Source organism: Chiloscyllium plagiosum, unplaced genomic scaffold (assembly GCF_037043375.1).
Source record: "Chiloscyllium plagiosum isolate Xiang-an unplaced genomic scaffold, Cpla_swu_hap1 HiC_scaffold_10, whole genome shotgun sequence".
In the NCBI taxonomy this organism is placed as follows: Eukaryota; Metazoa; Chordata; class Chondrichthyes; order Orectolobiformes; family Hemiscylliidae; genus Chiloscyllium; species Chiloscyllium plagiosum.
In genome coordinates this window covers 113,212,932-113,236,016 of record NW_028270148.1, presented here as the reverse complement: position 1 = coordinate 113,236,016, position 23,085 = coordinate 113,212,932, and the positions used below count along the sequence as shown (strand labels likewise).

At 45.9% G+C, this 23,085-nt stretch overlaps 1 protein-coding gene across 3 annotated transcripts in view; it reads right to left on the bottom strand.

Annotated features, from left to right (window-relative positions):
• macrod2 (mono-ADP ribosylhydrolase 2) overlaps nt 1–23,085 on the bottom strand; it is a 946,626-nt gene that overhangs the window by 63,744 nt on the left and 859,797 nt on the right. For all 3 annotated transcript variants that reach the window (XM_043696641.2, XM_043696642.2, XM_043696644.2), the window contains exon 11: nt 299–385. In XM_043696641.2, the coding sequence (XP_043552576.1) occupies nt 299–385 (87 nt within the window). The remainder of the gene's footprint in view (nt 1–298; nt 386–23,085) is intronic.

Genomic DNA, 23,085 nt, shown 5'->3' with positions numbered 1-23,085 from the left:
CTTTCACCTTCATGAGGTCTATAATGCCTGGAATTCCCTCTCTAACACATGGACAGTAGTGGTTCAAGAAGATTGTTCAATCCCACCTTCTCAAAGTGCTCACATCTCGCTCATAAACTTGCTGGAATTAAGTGTGATGTATTTTCTGCAACACTTAATAATCAGTTTGCATCTTTTGCACTGAGTGTCCAAATGTCCAAGACGTTGTATGTTCCCATTTGCATTTGTGATATAGAAAAACATGCACCAAGTCAGTGGGGTATTGCGAAGGGTTACATTTGCAATTAAATCATCCTACCTTCAATCTTATCATCGCTCTTCTCCGACAATTCTTTACTTCTATACTTCTTTGTCAAGGGGGAGTTTTCATGCATATCTTCGTCATCTGAAAAAAAAGTGCAATCACTAGACTTGTGACAGGTTTACCTTCCTTGGGTGTTCTTCTGTCATGTACACGAGCTTAGTTGGATCAAGGCTGCCACTTGTCTACTCATCTGAATAAAGCAATTCCATGTTATTTTCAAAGTGTGCGTGAAGGGCACTTCAGGTGATTACAGCAAAAAGGAGGGTAGCTTGTAGGTTATGTTGTAACACTGTATCCTGCACTCTTTTCTGTTACCCTCACACACCTGTATAGAACAATCTTCCTGTATAGCATGTAAGACAACACTTTTCACTATCTTGGTACACCTGACAGTAAGGCATCAAATCAAACTTTTGTCAGTCACAATCCCAGCATATAAAAACACAGTGTGTAAACTCTGCCTGGAAGGTGAAGTCTTGCTTTCCCAGAAGAAACAAGTGACTTAAATGTCCTGAAAGAGAGGTAACACATTATTAGAATGCAAGAACAAATTATTATGTATGTTTTCTGACAACAAATCCCAAAGCATGATTTATCACTTCATGTCAACATAAAATTCATGAACCAATGCTTTATTCCATTTGGACTTGCCAAAGTTGGAATTAATGCAGGAAAATAAATACAGATTAATTAAATCCATATCTGGCAAATTACAAATATGAAATATGAAAGAAACTGGAAGCAAAAGTGCCATCAGAAATAGATTTTTAATGACATTTTAAAACATTCTTACAGTGCATTAAGAATATCAAACAATCTAATGCAGTATGATCTGTTTCTTTTCCTTAATTTTTTTCCATACAATCGTTCATTTAATTCCTTCAAGTATTATTATTATGCATCAGATTTGAGCACAAGAACCTAGGATTAGTGTTATACTGTCAGAGGTGCTGTCTAATATCACATATTATTAAACTGAGGATCCATTTGTGCAATTGAGTTGGATGTAAAGTATCCCACGACACTCACTTGAAGATCTTTAAGTGAGAGGTGGAGTGTCGGAGAGGTTTAAAGAAGGAAAAACAGAGCTTAGCAACATGCCAACTGGCTCAGACGTCAACAGCAGAGTGGTTGAAACTAAGAATGTGCGTACAGGCAGGACGGGAGGACTGCAGCAATCTCAGAGGGTTGCTGAGCTGGAAATGGTCACAGAATTAAAGGGAAGCAATGCTACCCAGGGATTTGAAAACAAGGCTGAGAATTTTAAAATCGTAGCACTGTCAGGTCTGACGCTGACGTTGAGAGAAGACCATAAATGGATTTTCGGAACTTGGTGCTACAGTATTGGTCAATCTCAAAAATCGTAATTTTTTTTGGAAGAACAAGAGAATTTGTCTTTAGCAAAGAGGTGAGAATTGCTATATTCCAGAAACACAGGTGGTAAGGACAGAACTGGAGTCAATGTTTCATAAACACTTCTTTATAGAGTTAGATATTATAAGCATGCATCTCCTAACTCAACAATGCATGGAGAGACACAAGTGAGTCCCAAGTTAACGCCCATATCCTCACCTGAATAAATATGAGTGTTCCAATTCTTCTTGCCCTGTCAGTTCTTAAAATAAACAGCAGACATATATTGTGCAGGCCACCAAGAAATACATTGCTGGATGATAAGGTTTTGTGAAGATTTATCCCTGAAAAAATGACTGCCTATAATATATAAATCATCAGCTCGACAGGTATGTTATGTTAGAATTTGTTCGGACTCGAAAATCCAAGATCTGTATTTGGGCTTTGAAGAGTGTAGCAGAATCACAGAATGACACAGTTCAGTGGTAGGCAATTCAACACATTTAGTCTGTGCTCACTCCCTGGTAAAACAATCCCCATGAAACTGCTGTTTTACCAATGTCCTGCAAATGTCTCCCCTCAAATACATATCCCACTCCCTTTCCAAAGTGAATCTAACTTCACTGTCCTCTCAGCCAGCGCTTTCTGGATCAACTTTCTGGCAAAGAAACCAGTTTCCTCAGGGAACTGCTTTTTGTTTTAGCTAAGCATGTTAAATCTGCAACTTCTGCTTAAAAATAAAATACAGAATTGTCACAGTCTTGAGTAGAACAGAAGTCACACAATCCCTTGTACATTTGGTCAAAAAATGCTCTGGTTCAATAGCCAAATAAAAGATGATCGAGCTTTGGGGAATGGTTATATTCTGAAATGATAGCTCTGATTCTTTTTTCAAAAAATGCTGCCAGACCTGCTGAGTTTCTCCAGCACTTTAGATTTTTTTTTAACAACCAAATTCTAATGCATTTTGCTTTAAAATATGGTCTGGATAATGCTAAAGCCACTTCTTTAAAAGGCATTACATGCCTGTCATTAAGGCATATGAGGCCATCACTGGGCCCGAAGCCTTGGTAACAGGCAGACTGATATCTTCAACCCCTTTAACAGCTTACAGAGCAGGGGCTGTTTTGTTTTTGATGAATTTCTGTCGACAAGTGGGTGAAAAGTTGGAATGGTTTCCTGTACAAGATAAACAACAGCACTGCTAGGTTTGAGGCTCTGCTTAGACAAGATGTCACAGATAAACCAGGATTGTTGAAATGTCAGAGTTTACAGCTGCACAGTCAGTATGCTACCCCATTAAAATAAATCTCTTCGGCCTGACATGATATGCCTTAAAGGTGAGCCTTTTAAATACCATTGAAGGTGAAAGATGTTCATGTAGCAGATGCTTTTTTCCAAAGGTAAAAGCAGGTCTCAATGCCCTCAGTTCAAATGGTCTTGATTTCTCTATCAGTCGATGATAGTGGACCTGAAATCTGAGGGAGCCATTGGCATTTCGGATGACCTTGAGCATTCAGAGATTTTGAAGAATTGCTTTCTCCAAGGTAATGATCCCCACAAAGGATTAGAAAGAACAAAGAACAATACAGCACAGGAACAGGAACAGGCCCTTCGGCCCTCCACGCCCGCACATTTTGCCCTTCCATACTAAAACTGTCTTCACTGACAGGATCCATATTCCCTTCCTGTTCATGTATACGTTAAGGTGCTACTTGAATGCTGCTGTTGTGTCTGCTTCCACCCCCTCCTCTGGCAGTGTGTTCCAGGCACTCCCCACCCTCTGTGTCACAAACCTGCCTCACATATCTGTTTTAAACTTCCCCCCTCACACCTTGAACCTGTGTCCCCTAGTAATTGACCCCTCCACCCTGGGAAAAAGCCTCATACTTTCCACTCTGTCCATGTCATTCACGATCTTATAAACTTGTATCAGGTTGCTCCTCAACCTCCTGCGTTCCAGTGAGAACAAACCCAGCCTGTCCATCCTTTCTTCGAAGCTAAAATCCCCCATACTGGACAACATCCTGGTAAACCTTTTCTGTACCCTCTGCAAAGCATCTACATCCTTCTGGTAGTGTGGTGACCAGACCCGCACGCAATATTTCAAATGGGGCCGAACTAAAATTCTATAAATCTGCCACATAACTGGTGTATCCTTAAACTCAATGCCCCTTCCAATGAAGGTAAGCATGCCATCGGCCTTTCTCACATCCTTCTCTACCTGCGCTGCCACCGTTGGTGTGGTGACAGAACTACACCCAATTGTTTGCTTCTGGAGAAACAAACAGTCGAGAGTTAATCCATGAGTTTACAACCAATAACATTTCTGGGGAGAAAGACGGTCTTGTTGTCCGTCAAAGCACAAACATAAACTGTGGGACCCTGTTATGAAAAGCAATCCATTTGTACTTGTGAGATCGGTCTATCCTGGGACTGAGTGTCCAACTTCTATGTGGAGGATGTTTGTCATCAAAGTCAGGGTTGGTGCAGTAAATAGTAACTTAGCACTATTTACAATTTACCCTCTTCAGTCAGAGCTGATGCTGACTATCGATTGACCTCCATCTGCTAACATCAGGTGCTGAGGAAATTGATGATGGCAATCTCTGAAATGGAAGTCTGGTTTTATTGACAACGTGGGAACTGGTATTATATCCCCCGGGGCTCATTTTATATCTGGCTAATTACCTCGGCACTGCCCTCAAATACGTTTTGGGTCTGTCGATAACGGGTAATGTCTCTGATTGTGGGAGTGAGATTGTACGACCCAAAAATGCACCGTACCATCTCAGATAGATTGCAGTGAGTACAACAGGGAAGGGCAGCCGCTCTGAGAGAGGCGGAATGTACAATCACAAGACTGTAGCTTTGTTTAAAACAAAATATCATCAACAACATGGGAATATTACTAATCCCTAACTGTCCTTGGGAGCTGGGTCCTTGAACACAGCTGACTCCTTGCTCGGCCATCTCAGCAGGCAGTTATAAGTGAACTACATTGCTGTGGACTTGGAGTCATGTATCAGCCAGACCAGGAAAGAACAAAAATGGGAGCAAATGGGTTTTTGATGACAATTCAATAGAAGAGCATTTTTTTTTAAATTCTCTTTCGGGTGGCATGGTGGCTCAGTGATTAGCAGGGACCTGGGTTCGATTCCAGCCTCAGGCGACTGTCTGTGTGGAGTATGGTCCTTGTGTCTGCATGAGTTTCCTCCCACAGTCCAAAGATGTGCAGGTTAGGGTGGCTTGGCTATGCTAAATTGCCCAGGGATGTACAGGCTAGGTGGGTTAGCCATGGCCAATGTGGGGTCACAGGAATAGAGTAGGGGCCTGGGTCTGGGTGGGATGCACTTCAGAGGGTTGATGTGGATCCGATGGGCCGAATGACCTCTTTCAGCACTGTAGGGATTCGATGTGGGTGTCATTGGCTTTGCCGAGTATTTATTGCCCATGATGCCCTGGGGAAGGCAGTAGTGAGCTGCCTTCTTGAACCAGTGCAGTCCTGAGGATGTAAGTAGACCCATCAATGCTGTTTAGTCCAGGATTTTGACCCAGTGGCGATGGGGGAACAGTGCTGTGTTCCCATGTCTGGATGGTGAATGACTTGGAGGGGAACTTGCAGGAGGTGGTGTTCTTATGAGGAAAGCCTAAATAGGCTGTGGCTATATCCATTGGAGTTTAGAAGAAGGAAAGATGATCATACCGAAATACAACAGATGTTGAAGAGAGTGAATGTGCCTTGTTTCCTCTAACGAGAGAAATTAAAACTAGGTGAGGTGGTTTAAGAAGAGGAGCTCTCTGCTTTTAATGTAGTGATGAGAAAAATGATTTTTTTCTCTCAGCAGAATGAATAGAATGATGGAATTCTCTTCCCCAGAAGCTAGGTACATCTTTACATGTATTCAAGGCTGAGTTAGAAGAGTTTTGTCAGACAAGAGAGTTGAGGGTTATTAGAGAAGGGGCAGACAGGAAAGTGGAACTGAAATCAGCCATGCCTTTATTGAATGGGAATAGCAGGGTTCAAGGGGCTGAATGGCCTGCTCCTATAACTAGTGGGAAGGATTTTCCTGGGAAGGAACCAAGGGATCAGTTAAAGTGTGTTTACTTTAACGCAAGGAGTATCAGAATTAAAAGTGATGAACTTAGAGCATGGATCAGTACCTGGTGCTATGATGTTGTGGCCTTATCAGAGATCGGGATTCCCGGAAGGTATGTTGCTTCCCTGGTGCCAGGGTCCGGGACGTCTCCGATCAGGTGTATAAGGTTCTAAAAGGGGAGGGCGAACAGCCAGAAATCGTGTTACATATTGGCACTAATGATATAGCCAGGAAAAGGATCGAGGATATAAAAAGTGATTTCAGGGAGTTAGGATGGAAGCTGCAAAGCAGGACGAACAGAGTATGTTCTCTAGTTTACTACCGGTGCCACGAGATAGCGAGGCGAGGAACAGGGAGAGGGCGCAGCTTAATACGTGGCTGTGCAGCTGGTGTAGGAGGGAGGGCTTCAGATATGTAGATAATTGGGATGCCTTCTGGGGAAGGTGGGACCTGTACAAGAAGGACGGGTTGCATCTGAACTGGAAGGGGACCAATGTCCTGGGTGGAAGGTTTGCTCGAGTAGTTCAAGAGGGTTTAAACTAGTATGGCAGGGGGGTGGGAACCTGAGCTGTATACCGGAGGTGAGAGTTGATGCAGATGAGGCAATAGCAAGAGGTAGACCAGCTAGTGGGAAGGATTTTCCTGGGAAGGAACCAAGGGATCAGTTAAAGTGTGTTTGCTTTAACGCAAAGAGTATCAGAAATAAAAGTGATGAACTTAGAGCATGGATCAGTACCTGGTGCTATGATGTTGTGGCCATAACAGAGACATGGGTTTCTCAGGGGCAGGAATGGTTGCTGGATGTTCCAGGGTTTAGAGCATTTAAAAAGAATAGGGAGGGGGGAAAAAGAGGAGAGGGTGTAGCACTACTAATCAGAGAGGGTATCACAGCTACAGAAGCTTCCATTGTCGAGGAAGATCTGCCTACCGAGTCAGTATGGGTGGAAATTAGGAACAGCAAGGGAGCAGTCACCTCGTTAGGGGTTTACTACAGGCCCCCCAATAGCAGCAGGGAGATGGAAGAAAGCATAAGTCGGCAGATTTTGAAAAGTGTGGACGTAGTAGGGTTGTTGTAATGGGTGACTTTAACTTTCCCAATACTGATTGGAACCTCCTTCGAGCAGAAGATTTGAATGGAGCTGTTTTTGTAAGGTGTGTTCAGGAGGGTTTCCTAACTCAGTACGTTGACAGGCCGACGAGGGGAGAGGCCATTCTAGACTTGGTGCTCGGAAACGAGCCGGGGCAGGTATCAGATCTTGTGGTGGGAGAGCATTTTGGTGATAGTGACCACAACTGCCTCACATTCTACATAGCTATGGAGAAGGAGAGGATTAGGCAAAATGGGAGGATATTTAATTGGGGAAGAGGAAACTATGATGCGATTAGACATGAGTTAGGAAGCATGGATTGGGAGCAATTGTTCCATGGTAAAGGCACTATAGACATGTGGAGACTGTTTAAGGAACAGTTGATGAATAAATATGTCCCTCTGAGACAGGCAAGAAGTGGTAAGATAAAGAAACTTTGGATGATGAGAGCGGTGGAGATTCTCGTCAAAAGGAAAAAGGTAGCTAACATAAGGTGGAGGAAGCTAGGGTCAAGCTCAGCTCTACAGGATTACAGACAGGCAAGGAAGGAGCTCAAAAATGGTCTGAGGAGAGTCAGGAGGGGGCACGAGAAAGGCTTGGCAGAACGGATTAGGGAGAACACAAAGGTATTTTACACTTATGTGAGGAATAAGAGAATGGTCAAAGAAAGAAGTGGGCCGATCAGGTATAGCATAGGGAATTTGTGTGTGGAGTCTGAGGAGGTAGGGGAAGCCCTAAATGAGTTTTTTGCTTCTGTCTTTACAAAAGAAACAAACTTTGTAGTGAACGAAACCTTTGAAGAGCAGGTGTGCATGCTGGAATGGATAGAGTTAGAGGAAGCTGATGTGCTGAAAATTTTGTCAAACATTAAGATTGACAAGTCGCCAGGCCCGGACCAGATTTGTCCTCGGCTGCTTTGGGAAACGAGAAATGCGATTGCTTCGCCACTTGCGAAGATCTTTGCATCCTCGCTCTCCACCGGAGTCGTACCTGAGGACTGGAGAGAGGCAAATGTAATTCCTCTCTTCAAGAAAGGAAATAGGGAAATCCCCGGCAATTACAGACCAGTCAGTCTCACGTCTGTCGTCTGCAAGGTGTTAGAAAGGATTCTGAGGGTTAGGATTTATGACCATCTGGAAGAGCATGGCTTGATTAAATGCAGTCAACACGGCTTTGTGAGGGGCAGGTCATGCCTCACAAACCTTATCGAGTTCTTTGAGGATGTGACTAGAAAAGTTGATGAGGGTCGAGCTGTGGATGTGGTGTATTTGGACTTCAGCAAGGCATTTGATAAGGTTCCCCATGGTTGGCTCATTCAAAAGGTCAGGAGGAATGGGATTCAGGGGAGCATAGCTGTCTGGGTACAGAATTGGCTGGCCAACAGAAGACAGCGAGTGGTAGTAGACGGAAAATATTCTGCCTGGAAGTCTGTGGTGAATGGTGTTCCACAGGGCTCTCTCCTTGGGCCTCTACTGTTTGTAAATGACTTGGATGAGGGGATTGAAGGATGGGTCAGCAAGTTTGCTGATGACACAAAGGTTGGAGGTGTCGTTGACAGTATAGAGGGTTATTGTAGGCTGCAGCGGGACATTGACACGATGCAGAGATGGGCTGAGAGGTGGCAGATAGAGTTCAACCTCGAGGTGATGCATTTTGGAAGGTCGAATTTGAAAGCTGAGTACAGGATTAAGGATAGGATTCTTGGCAGTGTGGAGGAACAGAGGGATCTTGGTGTGCAGGTATATAGATCCCTTAAAATGGCCACCTAAGTGGACAGGGTTGTTAAGAAAGCATATGGTGTTTTGGCTTTTATTTACGGGGGATTGAGTTTAAGAGTTGTGAGATCTTGTTGCAGCTCTATAAAACTTTGGTTAGACCGCACTTGGAATACTGCGTCCAATTCTGGTCGCCCTATTATAGGAAAGATGTGGATGCTTTGGAGAGGGTTCAGAGGGGGTTTACCAGGATGCTGCCTGGACTGGAGGGCTTATCTTATGAAGAGAGGTTGACTGAGCTCAGACTTTTTTCATTGGAGAAAAGGAGGAGGAGAGGGGACCTAATTGAGGTATACAAGATAATGAGAGGCATAGATAGAGTCGATAGCCAGAGACTATTTCCCAGGGCAGAATTGACTAACACGAGGGGTCATAGTTTTAAGCTGGTTGGAGGAAAGTATAGAGGGGATGTCAGAGGCGGGTTCTTTACACAGAAAGTTGTGAGAGCATGGAATGCGTTGCCAGCAGCAGTTGTGGAAGCAAGGTCACTGGGGACATTTAAGAGACTACTGGACATGCATATGGTCACAGAAATTTGAGGGTGCATACATGAGGATCAGTGGTCGGCACAACATCGTGGGCTGAAGGGCCTGTTCTGTGCTGTACTATTCTATGTTCTATATTCTATAATATACATTCAGGAGAACATAGAACATAGAACAATACAGCACAGAACAGGCCCTTCGGCCCACGATGTTGTGCCGAACATTTGTCCTAGCTTAAGCACCCATCCCTGTACCTATCCAATTGCCGCTTAAAGGTCACCAAAGATTCTGACTCTATCACTCCCACAGGCAGCGCATTTCATGCCCCCACCACTCTCTGGGTAAAGAACCCACTCCTGACATCCCCCCTATATCTTCCACCCTTCACCTTAAATTTATGTCCCTTGTAACACTCTGTTGCACCCGGGGAAAAAGTTTCTGACTGTCTACTCTATCTATTCCTCTGATCATCTTATAAACCTCTATCAAGTCACCCCTCATCCTTTGCCGTTCCAATGAGAAAAGGCCTAGCACTCTCAACCTATCCTCGTACGACCTATTCTCCATTCCAGGCAACATCCTGGTAAATCTTCTCTGCACCCTCTCCAAAGCTTCCACATCTTTCCTAAAGTGAGGTGACCAGAACTGCACACAGTACTCCAAATGTGGCCTAACCAAAGTCCTGTACAGTTGCAACATCACCTCACGACTCTTGAATTCAATCCCTCTGCTAATGAACGCTAATACACCATAGGCCTTCTTACAAGCTCTATCCACCTGAGTGGCAACTTTCAAAGATCTATGAACATAGACCCCAAGATCCCTCTGTTCCTCCACCTCACTAAGAACCCTACCGTTAACCCTGTATTCCGCATTCTTATTTGTCTTTCCAAAATGGACAACCTCACACTTGACAGGGTTGAACTCCATCTGCCACTCCTCAGCCCAGCTCTGCATCATATCTAAGTCTCTTTGCAGCCGACAACAGCCCTCCTCACTATCCACAACTCCACCAATCTTCGTATCATAAAGATGACCGCTGTTACTGATATGAACTTTTTATTCCAGATTTATTTAACTAAATGTCTCCAGCTGGCATGGCCAGGATTTGACCTTGTATCTCTAGATCATACCAGTCCAATAATGTAACCACCATGCCACTGTGCCCTTATGGGGTCTGCAGAGGGAACAGAAGCACTTGTGAAGGCTGCAAATGAGTACATTTCAGCTTTCCTTTTAGTGTGTGCTGACCAAAACTCCAACAGGTGGCATTCCAACGGGGGAAGACCAGGAACTGGAACTGGTGCAGCTGCCTTTGAAGTGGAGGTGTTCCTGAGTGAAGCCAATGTGAGGGGAGATGTGAGGTCATCCTCACAAGAAGGCGGGTCAGCTGCAGCTCGATTGGGATGCCATTTTCTACGGTCTGTTACCCAGGACGCACACCGAGAAGAACATCAACCGCACCTGGAGGATCATCAACTCGGTAAAAGATACTGTTTGATCTGCCTGAAACTTGCTGCTCTTCCAGTTGAAGGAGATGACCCTGACTAAGTCTTGCAGATCGACACATTCCAAGGTCCAGGACTACATGCTGAGGGAAGCTTGGGACAGCTGCCGCCAAGACACGGATGGGGAAAGACCACCGTGCTGACCCCTCTGCTGAAGAATAGGGGGGGTCCATTCAGTAATTGGGCCCCGCTGTCACCTCAACTGTAGGCCCAGAGGTTGCCTGTAAATATAGAGTATGGTGGACATCAAAGACTTAGTTTGTCGTCTGTAAATAAAAAGAGTATAGATCTGAGCAGGTTCGTTAAGATTTATTTTCTATGAACAAAGTATATTTTTGAAAATAAAATTGCATTGTTGGAGTTGCCAAGTTTTCTGTTAATGATCCCAGAGCACTGCTTCAAAGAAGGGTACAAAGTTAAAAATCACACAACACCAGGTTATAGTCCGACAGGTTTAATTGGAAGCACACTAGCTTTCGGAGCGACGCTCCTTCATCAAGTGATAGTGTAGCGTCGCTCCGAAAGCTAGTGCTTCCAATTAAACCTGTTGGATTATAACCTGGTGTTGTGTGATTTTTAACTTTGGACACCCCAGTCCAACAATGGCACCTCCGAATCAAAGAAGGGTGGGGAACTTGTCCACAATGTTTTGGCCAATCCCTCAATCAACAACATGCTCAGTGGATATTTGCTGCCCTGTTGTGATTATACCTCAAAGACCACCTCTTTGGCTGTGAGGAATTTCGAAACCTTTAGTCATGAATAGCACCTTATAAATACAAGTCTTTCTTTATTCTAAAAGAACACCAAACCTGTTAGGGAGTTCAACGCCACAGCCCACAGAGAGCTCTAACCAAAGCAAAGTGGTTAATTTGTTATTAATGTACTGAGACAAATGAGGTTTACAAAGTCTGGGAGTGGGTGGGATTGGCCAGACAAAGGAATGTTTCTCTCCAGGTGAAAGGCCCTCAGGCTTTCCTTCGGAACCAAATGTACAGTCTCACGACAGAAAGCAAACTGTAATAAATCTTGTGGTTAGATGTTATTGTGCTCATGTTCCCTCGAGCTCTCATTGACAGCTTCGTTGAGACCAGTCTCTGTGTTCCTGAATGACATCTTCAAGAGGGGGGCAAATTGGTCTTTGATTAGTTAAGACACTCAGAACGAGATTCTCTTTGAGGTGATTTAAGGTATTTAGCATCAGAGAACTGCTCACCTCACAGGAGGAGGTTCTGAAATGTACAAAGCAAGTGTTAGAACATGAAGGAACGCTTTGAAAATCAGGAAGAGAGCTTAACAATGTAAAGTGTCAACAGCATCAATTTCTAAATGATATAACAATTGAGAGGGACAATTACAGCACATCACAAAGGCCACAGACAGCCAATTAAAGTGAGCAGCATGATCCAATGCCACAGACTGAGAGACTGGATGTTCATGCTTGTGTTTCCAAAGAGGTGAAACTGCTCTTTGATGGTGACACACAATGGTTTTACACACGGCCAACTTCCTTGTCCATTAACTCCAACTCGTTGGCAATTCACTGTCAACCGTTTTGTATCAACCACCGCTTCCTATCTTGAGAAACAGGCCTACAAGAGAGCTCCATTTGTAACAGGCTAGATATAGACCATGAAACGCAGGAGGGTCATATTGCAAGCCTGGACGTCAAAAATAACTTCTTTATCACTGAACAAAACCCAGGCAGAGGGGAGTTAGGAGAAATTTGCAGTTGAGTTACTGTTCTCCTGCAACTGATTCCAACACTGTTGCTAAAAATTGATTTACATCAGTTTGACGTAAATGTCAGTGTGACATAGTTCTGCTTACAGATTATGTCCCAATCACCATCATCACCAACTCTGGGTATGTCCATTCCCATTGAGAAGACAGACTCACTGGAAATGGTGGCTCAGTGGGACAAAGTCAGGAGGGAGTTGCCGTGGGAGTCCTCAATATTGACACTGTGAAGTCCCATAACATCAGATCAAACATGGGCAAGGAAACTTCCTGCTGAGTTTTTGTTTAAATTAATTCATGCTCAATTTCCCAGAGGGCAGTTGAGAATCATTGCAGTCACAAGTAGACCAGACCAGGTGAGAACAGCAGATTTCCTTCCGTGTAGAAAATAGGTGAACCAGGAGGGTTTTCTGGACAATCGACAATGATTAAGGAGTCACCATCAAACTCGCTTTTTATGCCTGATTGTTACTGAATTCAAATATTGCCACGTGCTGTGGTGGCATTCCAACCCAAGTCCTCCGAACAACAGCCTGAAATTCTGGATTCTTAACGCCCTGTGTCACTGCCACTCCTATTTCCACCTATGACCCATCCTTGGCAGATGACTCGGTACTCGTCCATGTTGTGGATTAGTGGTGCTGGAAGAGCACAGCAGTTCAGGCAGCATCTGAGGAGCAGTAAAATCGACATTTCGGGCAAAAGCCCTTCATCAGAAATAAAGACAGAGAGCCTGAAGCATTGAGAGATAAGCTAGAGGAGGGTGGGGGTGGGGAGAAAGTAGCATAGAGTACAATAGGTGAGTGGGGGAGGGGATGAAGGTGATAGGTCAGGGAGGAGGGTGGAATGGTTGGGTGGAAAAGAAGATAGGCAGGTAGGACAAGTCATGGGGACAGTGCTGAGCTGGAAGGTTGGAACTAGGGTGAGGTGGGGGAAGGGGAAATGAGGAAACTGTTGAAGTCCACATTGATGCCCTGGGGTTGAAGTGTTCCGAGGCGGAAGATGAGGCGTTCTTCCTCCAGGCGTCTGGTGGTGAGGGAGCGGCGGTGAAGGAGGCCCAGGACCTCCATGTCCTGCGCAGAGTGGGAGGGGGAGTTGAAATGTTGGGCCACGGGGCGGTGTGGTTGATTGGTGCGGGTGTCCCGGCGATGTTCCCTAAAGCGCTCTGCTAGGAGGCATCCAGTCTCCCCAATATAGAGGAGACCGTATCGGGACCAACAGATACAATAAATGATATTAGTGGATGTGCAAGTAAAACTTTGATGGATGTGGAAGGCTCCTTTAGGGCCTTGGATGGAGGTGAGGGAGGAGGTATGGGCGCAGGTTTTGCAGTTCCTGCGGTGGCAGGGGAAGGTGCCAGGATGGGAGGGTGGGTTGTAGGGGGGCGTGGACCTGACCAGGTAGTCACGGAGGGAACGGTCTTTGCGGAAGGCGGAAAGGGGTGGGGAGGGAAATATATCTCTGGTGGTGGAGTCTTTTTGGAGGTGGCGGAAATGTCGGCGATGATTTGGTTTATGCGAAGGTTGGTAGGGTGGAAGGTGAGCACCTGGGGCGTTCTGTCCTTGTTATGGTTGGAGGGGTGGGGTCTGAGGGCGGAGGTGGGGGATGTGGACGAGATGCATTGGAGGGCATCTTTAAGCACATGGGAAGGGAAATTGCGGTCTCTAAAGAAGGAGGCCATCTGGTGTGTTCTGTGGGGGACTGGTCCTCCTGGGAGCCGATACGGTGGAGGCGGAGGAATTGGGAATACGGGATGGCATTTTTGCAAGAGGTAGGGTAGAAAGAGGTGTAATCCAGGTAGCTGTGGGAGTCGGTGGGTTTGTAAAAAATGTCAGTGTCAAGTCGGTCGTCATTAATGGAGATGGAGAGGTCCAGGAAGGGAAGGGAGGTGTCAGGGATGGTCCAGGTAAATTTAAGGTCAGGGTGGAATGTGTTGGTGAAGTTGATGAATTACTCAACCTCTTCGCGGGAGCATGAGGTGGCGCCAATGCAGTCATCAATGTAGCGGAGGAAGAGGTGGGGAGTGGTGCCGGTGTAATTACAGAAGATCGACTGTTCTACGTAGCCAACAAAAGGACAGGCATAGCTGGGGCCCATACGTACGCCCATGGCTACCCCTTTGGTCTGGAGGAAGTAGGAGGATTCGAAGGAGAAATTGTTAAGGGTGAGGACCAGTTCGGCCAAATGAATGAGACTGTCGGTGGAATGGTACTGTTGGGGACGTTGAGAGAGGAAAAAATGGAGGGATTGGAGGCCCGGGTCATGGTGGATGGAGGTGTAGAGGGATTGGCTATCCATGGTGAAGATGAGGCATTAGGGGCCGGGGAAACGGAAGTCTTGGAGGAGGTGGAGGGCGTGGATGGTGTCTCGAACGTATGTGGGGAGTTCCTGGACTCGGGGGGATAGGACAGTATTGAGGTAGGTAGAGATGAGTTCAGTGGGGCAGGAGCATGCTGAGACAATGGGTCGGCCAGGGTGGTCAGGCTTGTGGATCTTGGGAAGGAGGTAGAACCGGGCAGTGCGGGGTTCCCGGACTATGAGGTTGGAAGCTGTGGGTGGGAGATCTCCTGAGGTGATGAGGTTCTGTATGGTCTGGGAGATGATGGTTTGGTGATGGGGGGTGGGGTCATGGTCGAGGGGGTGGTAGGAAGAGGTGTCCTCAAGTTGGTGTTTGGCTTCAGTGGTGTAGAGGTCAGTGCACCAGACTACCACTGCGCCCCCTTTATCCGCTGGCTTGATGGTGAGGTTGGGATTGGAGCAGAGGGATTGGAGGGCTGCGCGTTGTGAGGGTGAGAGGTTGGAGTGGGGGAGGGGGGTAGACAGGTTGAGGTGGTTAATGTCCCGGAGGCAGTTGGAAATGAAGAGGTCGAGGGCAGGTAATAGGCCAGTGCGGGGTGTCCAGGTGGATGCAGTGTGTTGGAGGTGGGCGAAGGGGTCCTCGGAAGGTGTGCGGGAGTCCTGATTGTGAAAGTAAGCTCGGAGGCAAAGGCGGCGGAAGAAGTGTTCGATGTCACGGCGTGTATTAAATTCATTGATGCGTGGATGGAGGGAGATGAAGGTGAGTCCTTTGCTGAGGACTGATCGTTCGTCCTCAGTGAGGGGAAGGTCTGGAGGGGAAAACTCGGCAGGGCTGGGAGCTGGGATCTGGTGTGGGTGTGGAGCTGGGAGTGGGGGCGGAGCCAGTAACTGGAGTGGGTGTGATGGTGGGGGGAATGGGGGTGAAGTCATGAGCAGGGGTGGTGTTCCCCTCAGGGTTCTGGGGGGCGGGGATGGTGACAGTGGGTTCTGTGGGGGGCGTGTCAGCAGAATGCAGGTGAGTGGCGTTGGTGAGGGTGGATGTGGTGGCAGACACGGCAGTAGGGGTGGCGGAAGTCACTGAGCGTGTGACATCAGTGATGGTGTGAGGGGTGGAAGTGATGTCACGTGTGATGCATGAGGAATTGTGAGGAGCAGAAGTAGTTGTGGGAGTGGCCATGATGGGGGCAGAACTGACATCATCAATCAGAGTGGGGGTGGAAGCTGCACCAGCCGCATGGCTAATGGCATCCGAGCAGTTCCAGAGGCCGGGGGAATCTTCTGGAATGTTTGAGGAGCGCTGGTTATGGAGGTGGGTAGATAAAAGTTTGTTGTACTTACAGTTTTTGATGTTTGAGATGGAGTTGAAATACTGTTTGTTGAGAGTATGAATTCTCCTGAGGATGTAGTACAGAGTGGGTCCTTTGCAATTCTGAGAGAGTGTGGCCCTCAGCTGAGGCAGGGCTGACTGTAGAGAGGTTAGGTGCCGGCGCATTGCTGCAAACGTGGAGCGGAGAATCTTGAAGGAGAACAGTTGCTGGTGTTTTTGAATCTGTAATCTGTACTGTTTGTCCTGTTCGGGTCCGAACTCTGCTGGTTTAAAGGTGGTCCGGAGTCCGTGTGGGATGAGTTGGTTACGGAGGCAGGCACTGAGGAAGCAAATGTGGCTGTGGTACCAAGTTTGTTTCAGGACATGGTTGAAGAGCTTCAGGGCAGAGGAAATGACCTGGGAGTTGCAGTGGGAGAGGAACTCCCTGAGATTCTTGTAGAGAGAGGAGGAAAACTTCTTCAAGGCAGGCATCCTTGCAAGAGGATTCGCAGGATCAACTAGGTAAAAACTTGGAGGAAGCGCTGAGGGTGGCAGGGGCACAGAAGCGAGTGGGAGATTCCAATGCCCATTACCAAGATACCTCACCAGTACCAGCAGTACTGACTGAGCTGGTCAGGTCTTACCAGGACTTAACTGCTAGGCTGGGTCCGTAGCAGCTGGAGAGTGAACCAACAAGACAGAAAAACATACTTGACTTCATCTTCAGCAATCTGCCTGTTGCAGATGCATCTGTCCATGTTTTTATCAGTAGAAGTGACCACCACACAGTCCTTGTGGAGACAAAATCCCATCTTCAAACTGTGGATACCTTCACTCACACTGTGAGCCACTGCCACTATGCTGAATAGGATAGAATTCAAACAGGCAAAGGGCATAGACAGGGTATATAGGAAGAAGCCTTTCCCCTTGGTGGAGGGTACAATGACCCAGGGGTGGGGAAGGAGGGGGGGAGGTGACATAGATTTAATGTAAGGGACGGGAGTTTAAACGGGATGTGAGGACAACTTCTCACCCAGAGGGTGGTGGGAATTTGGAACTCACTTCCTGTAAGGGTGGGAGAGGCAGAAACCCACAAAACCCTCATAAAGTCTTGAAACAATATTTAGATGTATATTTGCAATATCAAGGCATCAAGGCTATGGGCCAAGTATTGGAAACTGGGATTAGAATAGTTAAGTGGTTGGTTTGACTAGAGTGGAGACGATGGGCCAAAGGGTAATTTTCTGTGCTGTTGGTGTCTATGACTCTTCATCTTGCAATTTAAAATTTGATTCACTCCTCTTGACATTAAGAAATGGCTGAAGGCACTGGTTACTGCAAAGAGTATTGGCATCAGCATTCTAATTCAATGTTCCATAGCCTTGGATGCAGTGGCAAGTCAAATGTTCATCCAAATATTTATTCAACATCTTAAGTGTTCAAAGGGTTGAGGGTTTCTGTCTCCATAACCCTTTGAGTAAAAACAACCTTCCTCAAGTCCCCTCTACATTACCTCAGAACTTTGCATATCTCAGCGAAGTCCCCCTCAGCCTTCTATAGTCTAAGGAACACAACCTCAGCCTATCCAGTCTCTCTTCATAGCTGAACTATTTCAGCCGAGTGAATCTCCTCTCTAGTGTAACGACATCCTTCCTATAGTATGGCGACCAGAACCGTATACAGATATTGGCAACAGCACTGAAGATTTTGTGCTCCAGAACTGGCTGTGCCTTAGCCAAACCATTCCAGTACAGCTACAACATTGGCACCTACGTGAAAACGTGGAAAACTGTCCTTATCCACAAAGGTCAGGACAATCCCAACCCATTCAATTACTGCTAAACAATGACAAAGTAATGGAAGGCATCATTGACAATGCTATGAAGCTGCACTTGCTTAGCAATAGCCTGTTAACTGATTCTCAGCCTCTGATCTGTTCTTGTAGCTACAATTTATGATTATTTGATTTGATAAGCTATGAACAGTACTTTCACAAACGTTGAAAAACCATAATCACCAGAGAGTGATAAACAAAATGTGATGTCAGTAATGGCCGAATGTGGATTGTTGATGGGTAGCAGAATTATTTTAATCGAAGCGACAGAATTTCAAAAATATTGGCAGAATAATTAGTGCCGTACATCAGTAAATAAGTCATTTCCTTGGAAACATCTTTAATTTCCTTCTTGATGTAACACCTGTGCACAATATGTACATTCAGACCGATCTTTTTGGTTGATGTAGACTGACCCTCAAACTAGTTGCTTTTGAAAGGTAATTTATTTTGCAGCAGACAAGATGGTAATACATTTATTAACCCCGGAGGGCCAGGGAGAAATGAATTTTCACAAACTCATCAATTCTGTTCTGCCGAGCAAACTGGTATTTAGTGGACAAGCTACAAATCGAATGATCCAACACAGTGGGAGGCCAATCGATCTGTCGTGGCTATACTCACTCTTTATATAATGCTACCCAATTTAGTCCCAAGCCCCTGCTTTTTTCCCATAACCTTGCAAATCAGTCCTCTTTGGCCAAACGTTAGCTTTTAAAAAGTCTCTTGTTTTGAGGCTGGGTTTTTCCAGAGTTTAAGGAATTTGTATGTGAAGAAATGTCCCCTGTTTCCATCACTCAATCTTACAGAATTCTTATTTTTAAATTGCTGACCACGTGGCTGGGATCAGAATCTGGGAACTCTCCCTCTGCATTGGTACTATACAAACCAGTGAGGATTCTGACTCCTCTCCTGTCTGCTGAGGTGAAAGCAGGTACCGAAGGCATTCAGAAGCATTGCCCCATTGTTTATACCACCGTGTTTCTGGGCAAGTGAGACCTGGTAAGTTGTCAATGTAAAATAGTGCAACAGTGGACAGTTTGGTCATCTTACTTCAATAGAATCCTCCAGCCTTTTAACAACATGGAAAAGGCCAATCATGTCTGATTGGTATTCAAACACCCATCTCTTCTCATCCTTTTTTCCAGCATTTGGACTGTAGCCTTGGCTGAAGTGTTCATCTAAATATTTCTTCAATGCCCTTTGGGTAAAACAAACTTCCCCAAATCCCTTCTTGCTCCTTACCTTAAAACTGTATTATTAACAATTGTACTAAGCTTTCTCATAATCTATATTACGTCAGAACTTTGCACATCTCAACGAAGACCCCTCAGCCTCCTCTGCTCTAAGGAACACAACCTGAACCTATCCAAACTGAATTAGGGCGATGGGGACAGATAGGATTTTATTGACTGGTGGAGTAGGTTCCAGGGGCCTGCTTCTGCTGCTATTTCTTATGATCCAATGTGATCAGTCAGCTCAATGGAAAATTCAACTCAAGGCATTCCATTCAGTGAAACCTAAAACCTAGGTCCCTAAGTGTTCTTTATTTAACTTAACACAAAGTGAAAGGTAAAACTCATATTTATTGTGAAGAATATTGTTGACCTCATTGAGGTGGAAGGGAAAGGGGTCTTGAAGAAGGATTATGTGACATTACTATAGCTTCAAGAGGTCTATTTTGACCTGATCTTTTAGGAAGAATAGTTGAGACAGAGGTATCAAGCCGTCTACTCAAGCCAATAAAGTAAACAGCTGTAGGCCTTGGGTTTTGTTTTTAAAGTTGGAACAATAGAAGCAGCCAGAATGGGTGGGGTCAAGATCCCACAGAGCCAGAAATTTTAGTTTTACCTTTCTGCAGTTAGAATTGTATGTGAGACAAACTATTTTACTGAATTTGCCTTTCCCAAGGGTGTGCTTATGGGATGTTACAATATTGTAACAGTTAAATAGTAGTAGTTAAGATATTTATTATTTTGTTAAGCATTACAATAGAATTACAGTTAAGCCAATTCTCTCCTTTTATTTTGCCTGTATTTTAACTGTTGTGTAAAAATAAAGCATGTTTTGCTTCAAATCGAACAATTGAGTTGCATCTGGAATGCAACACCTTATAAACACCTTACCTTTAAGATAAGGCCAGACCCCTTCAAAATATTTCAAGAAGGTAGTCTAGATCCTAACTTTTTCTTAATTTAAAGATTAGTTTAGATTCTCCATAGTATGGAAACAGGCCATTTGGCCCAACAAGTCCACACTGACCCTCCAAAGAGTAACTGGCCCAAACCCAATCCCCTACCCTATACTTACCCCTGATTAATGCATCTAACTCTATGCAATTTAGCATGACCAATTCATCTGACCTCCGGGAGGAAACCAGAGCACCTGAAGGAAACCCATGCAGACACAGGGAGAATATGCAAAATCCACACAGACAGTAGTCCGGGGCGGGAATTGAACCTGGGTCCCGGGCACTTTGAGGCAGCAGTGCTAACCACTAAGCCACCATGCTGCAGATGTGAAGTGGATATTCCAGGAGTGATGCAGCTGGTCAAACCAGTCAGCTTTAAGCAAAACAAAATTTATTAAGAATAACTTAACTATTTGAAAATGCATCCAACACGGTACAACAGCTTAACTGAGGAGCTATTCCAATCCCTGCAATATCTCATAAACGCACCCCTTGGCAAAAAGGCAAATTCAAACACAGGTAATTACAGGCAGAAGAGAGTTCAGAGAGAGAAGCCAGACAAGAATCTTCTGCTGAAGCATGAAACCTTTTGTTTGTATCAGCTGCTGTGACTGCTACCAGCAGTTTCTCCACTACAACTAAAACCAAACTAGAAAAAACCTAAACTGAGAGAACTGGCCACTCCCCTGCTATTGTTAAACAAGGCTCTTTCTGAGACATTTCAGCACCTCTGCCTTTACGACCTCGCATCATCACATAAGAAAAAGTTTGGGTCAAGTCTATCTTCTTAATATATTTTGACAGGGTTTGGTCTGGTCCTTAACAATTACTACTGTCATGCCTGGGTTAATCACCCCCTCCCCATTCCACCTGATGGGACTCTCCCAGACTCAGCACTGCCCACCTCCCTCCCCCCACCCCCTCACCGAGTTTAAACCTGGTGGTCTCCAGTCTGTCTGATCTCAACAGGGGCATGGATGTTATTAAATCAAGCTGTTCAGAGATGTCATTACACATCTCTGGAGCAGGTGGGACTTGAATCTGGGTCCCCTGGCTCAGAGATAGGGATAATACCACTGTGCCAGAAGAGATAGTCAGCAGGTCTCTAAGGTACCCCATGATGCCTGTTTTAGGAAGTTAGCTTGCTCCAAAAATCAAACCAGGCCAAGGTTTTATTGAGGAGAAAGTGAGGACTGCAGATGCTGGAGATCAGAGCTGAAAATGTGTTGCTGGAAAAGCGCAGCAGGTCAGACAACATCCAAGGAACAGGAGAATCGATATTTTGGGCATAAGCCCTTCTTCAGGAATGAGGAAAGTGTGTCCAGCAGGCTAAGATAAAAGGTAGGGAGGAGGGACTTGGGGGAGGGGCATTGGAAATGCGATAGGTGGAAGGAGGTCAAGGTGAGGGTGATAGGCCAGAGTGGGGTGGGGGCGGAGAGGACAGGAAGAAGATTGCAGGTTAGGAAGGCGGTGTTGAGTTCGAGGGATTTGACTGAGACAAGGTGGGGGGAGGGGAAATGAGGAAACTGGAGAAATCCGAGTTCATCCCTTGTGGTTGGAGGGTTCCTAGGCGGAAGATGAGGCGCTCTTCCTCCAACCGTCATGTTGCTATGGTCTGGCGATGGAGGAGTCCAAAGACCTGCATGTCCTTGGTGGAGTGGGAGGGGGAGTTGATGTGTTGAGCCACGGGGTGGTTGGGTTGGTTGGTCCGGGTGTCCCAGAGGTGTTCTCTGAAACTATATTGGGGAGACAGGCCGCCTACTTGCGGAACGTTTCAGAGAACACCTCTGGGACACCCAGACCAACCAACCCAACCACCCCGTGGCTCAACACTTCAACTCCCCCTCCCACTCCACCAAGGACATGCAGGTCCTTGGCCTCTTCCATCGCCAGACCATAGCAACACGACGCCTGGAGGAAGAGCGCCTCATCTTCCGCCTAGGAACCCTCCAACCACAAGGGATGAACTCAGATTTCTCCAGTTTCCTCATTTCCCCTCCCCCCACCTTGTCTCAGTCAAATCCCTCGGACTCAGCACCGCCTTCCTAACCTGCAATCTTCTTCCTGACCTCTCCGCCACCACCCCAGTCTGACCTATCACCCTCACCTTGACCTCCTTCCACCTATCGCATTTCCAACGCCCCTCCCAAGTCCCTCCTCCCTACCTTTTATCTTAGCCTGCTGGACACACTTTCCTCATTCCTGAACAAGGTTTTATTGAACAAAGCCTGATGCGTGTGTGCTAACTGCTGCCACATGCTGTTGTGTCTATGGTTTGTTACTCCCAGAGCCACTTTCTCTTCACCACCTCCATATCAGAATCCCCACAGTGTGGAAACAGGCCCTTCAGCCCAACAAGTCCACACCAACCCTCTGAAGAGTAACCCACCCAGACCCATTCCCCTACCCTATATTTACCTCTGACTTATGCACCTAACCTACACATCCCTGAATACTATGGGCAATTTAGCACGGCCAATTCACCCTGACCTGCACACCTTTGGACTATGGGAGGAAACCAGAGCACCCAGAGGAAACCCATGCATTGCAGAATTCCAAAGATTTAGCACCCTCTGACTGAAAGGAATTCCACCCCATCACTGTCTGAAATGGCCTGCATCATATTCTGAGGCTGTCTCAGGCTCACCAGGCAAAGGAAGCATCCTTCTATAAGAATTTTATACGCTTCAATAGGATCAGCTCTCATTTGTGGAGACTAGTCTCGGGTGTACAAGAACATTTGAAATAAGAACAGGAGGAGGCCATTCAGCCCCTCAAGCCTGCTCCACCATTTTGTATGATCCTGGCTGATTGACCCGTCTCAGCTCTCACCTCCACTTTCCTGCCTGCTCCGCAGAACTCTTCAACTCATTTCTAAATAAAACCTGTCTTTCTCCTCCTCAGGTTTACTCAATATCGCAGCGCCCACCACGCTCTGAGGGAGTGAATTCCACAGACTCACAACGCTGTGAGAGAAGTAACTTCTCCTCACCTCTCTTCTAAACCTGCTACCTCTTACCTTAAAATTGTGACCTCTCGTTCCAGGTTGCCCTGTTGAGTAAATATTCTTTCTATATCTACCTTATCAATCCCCTTTACTATC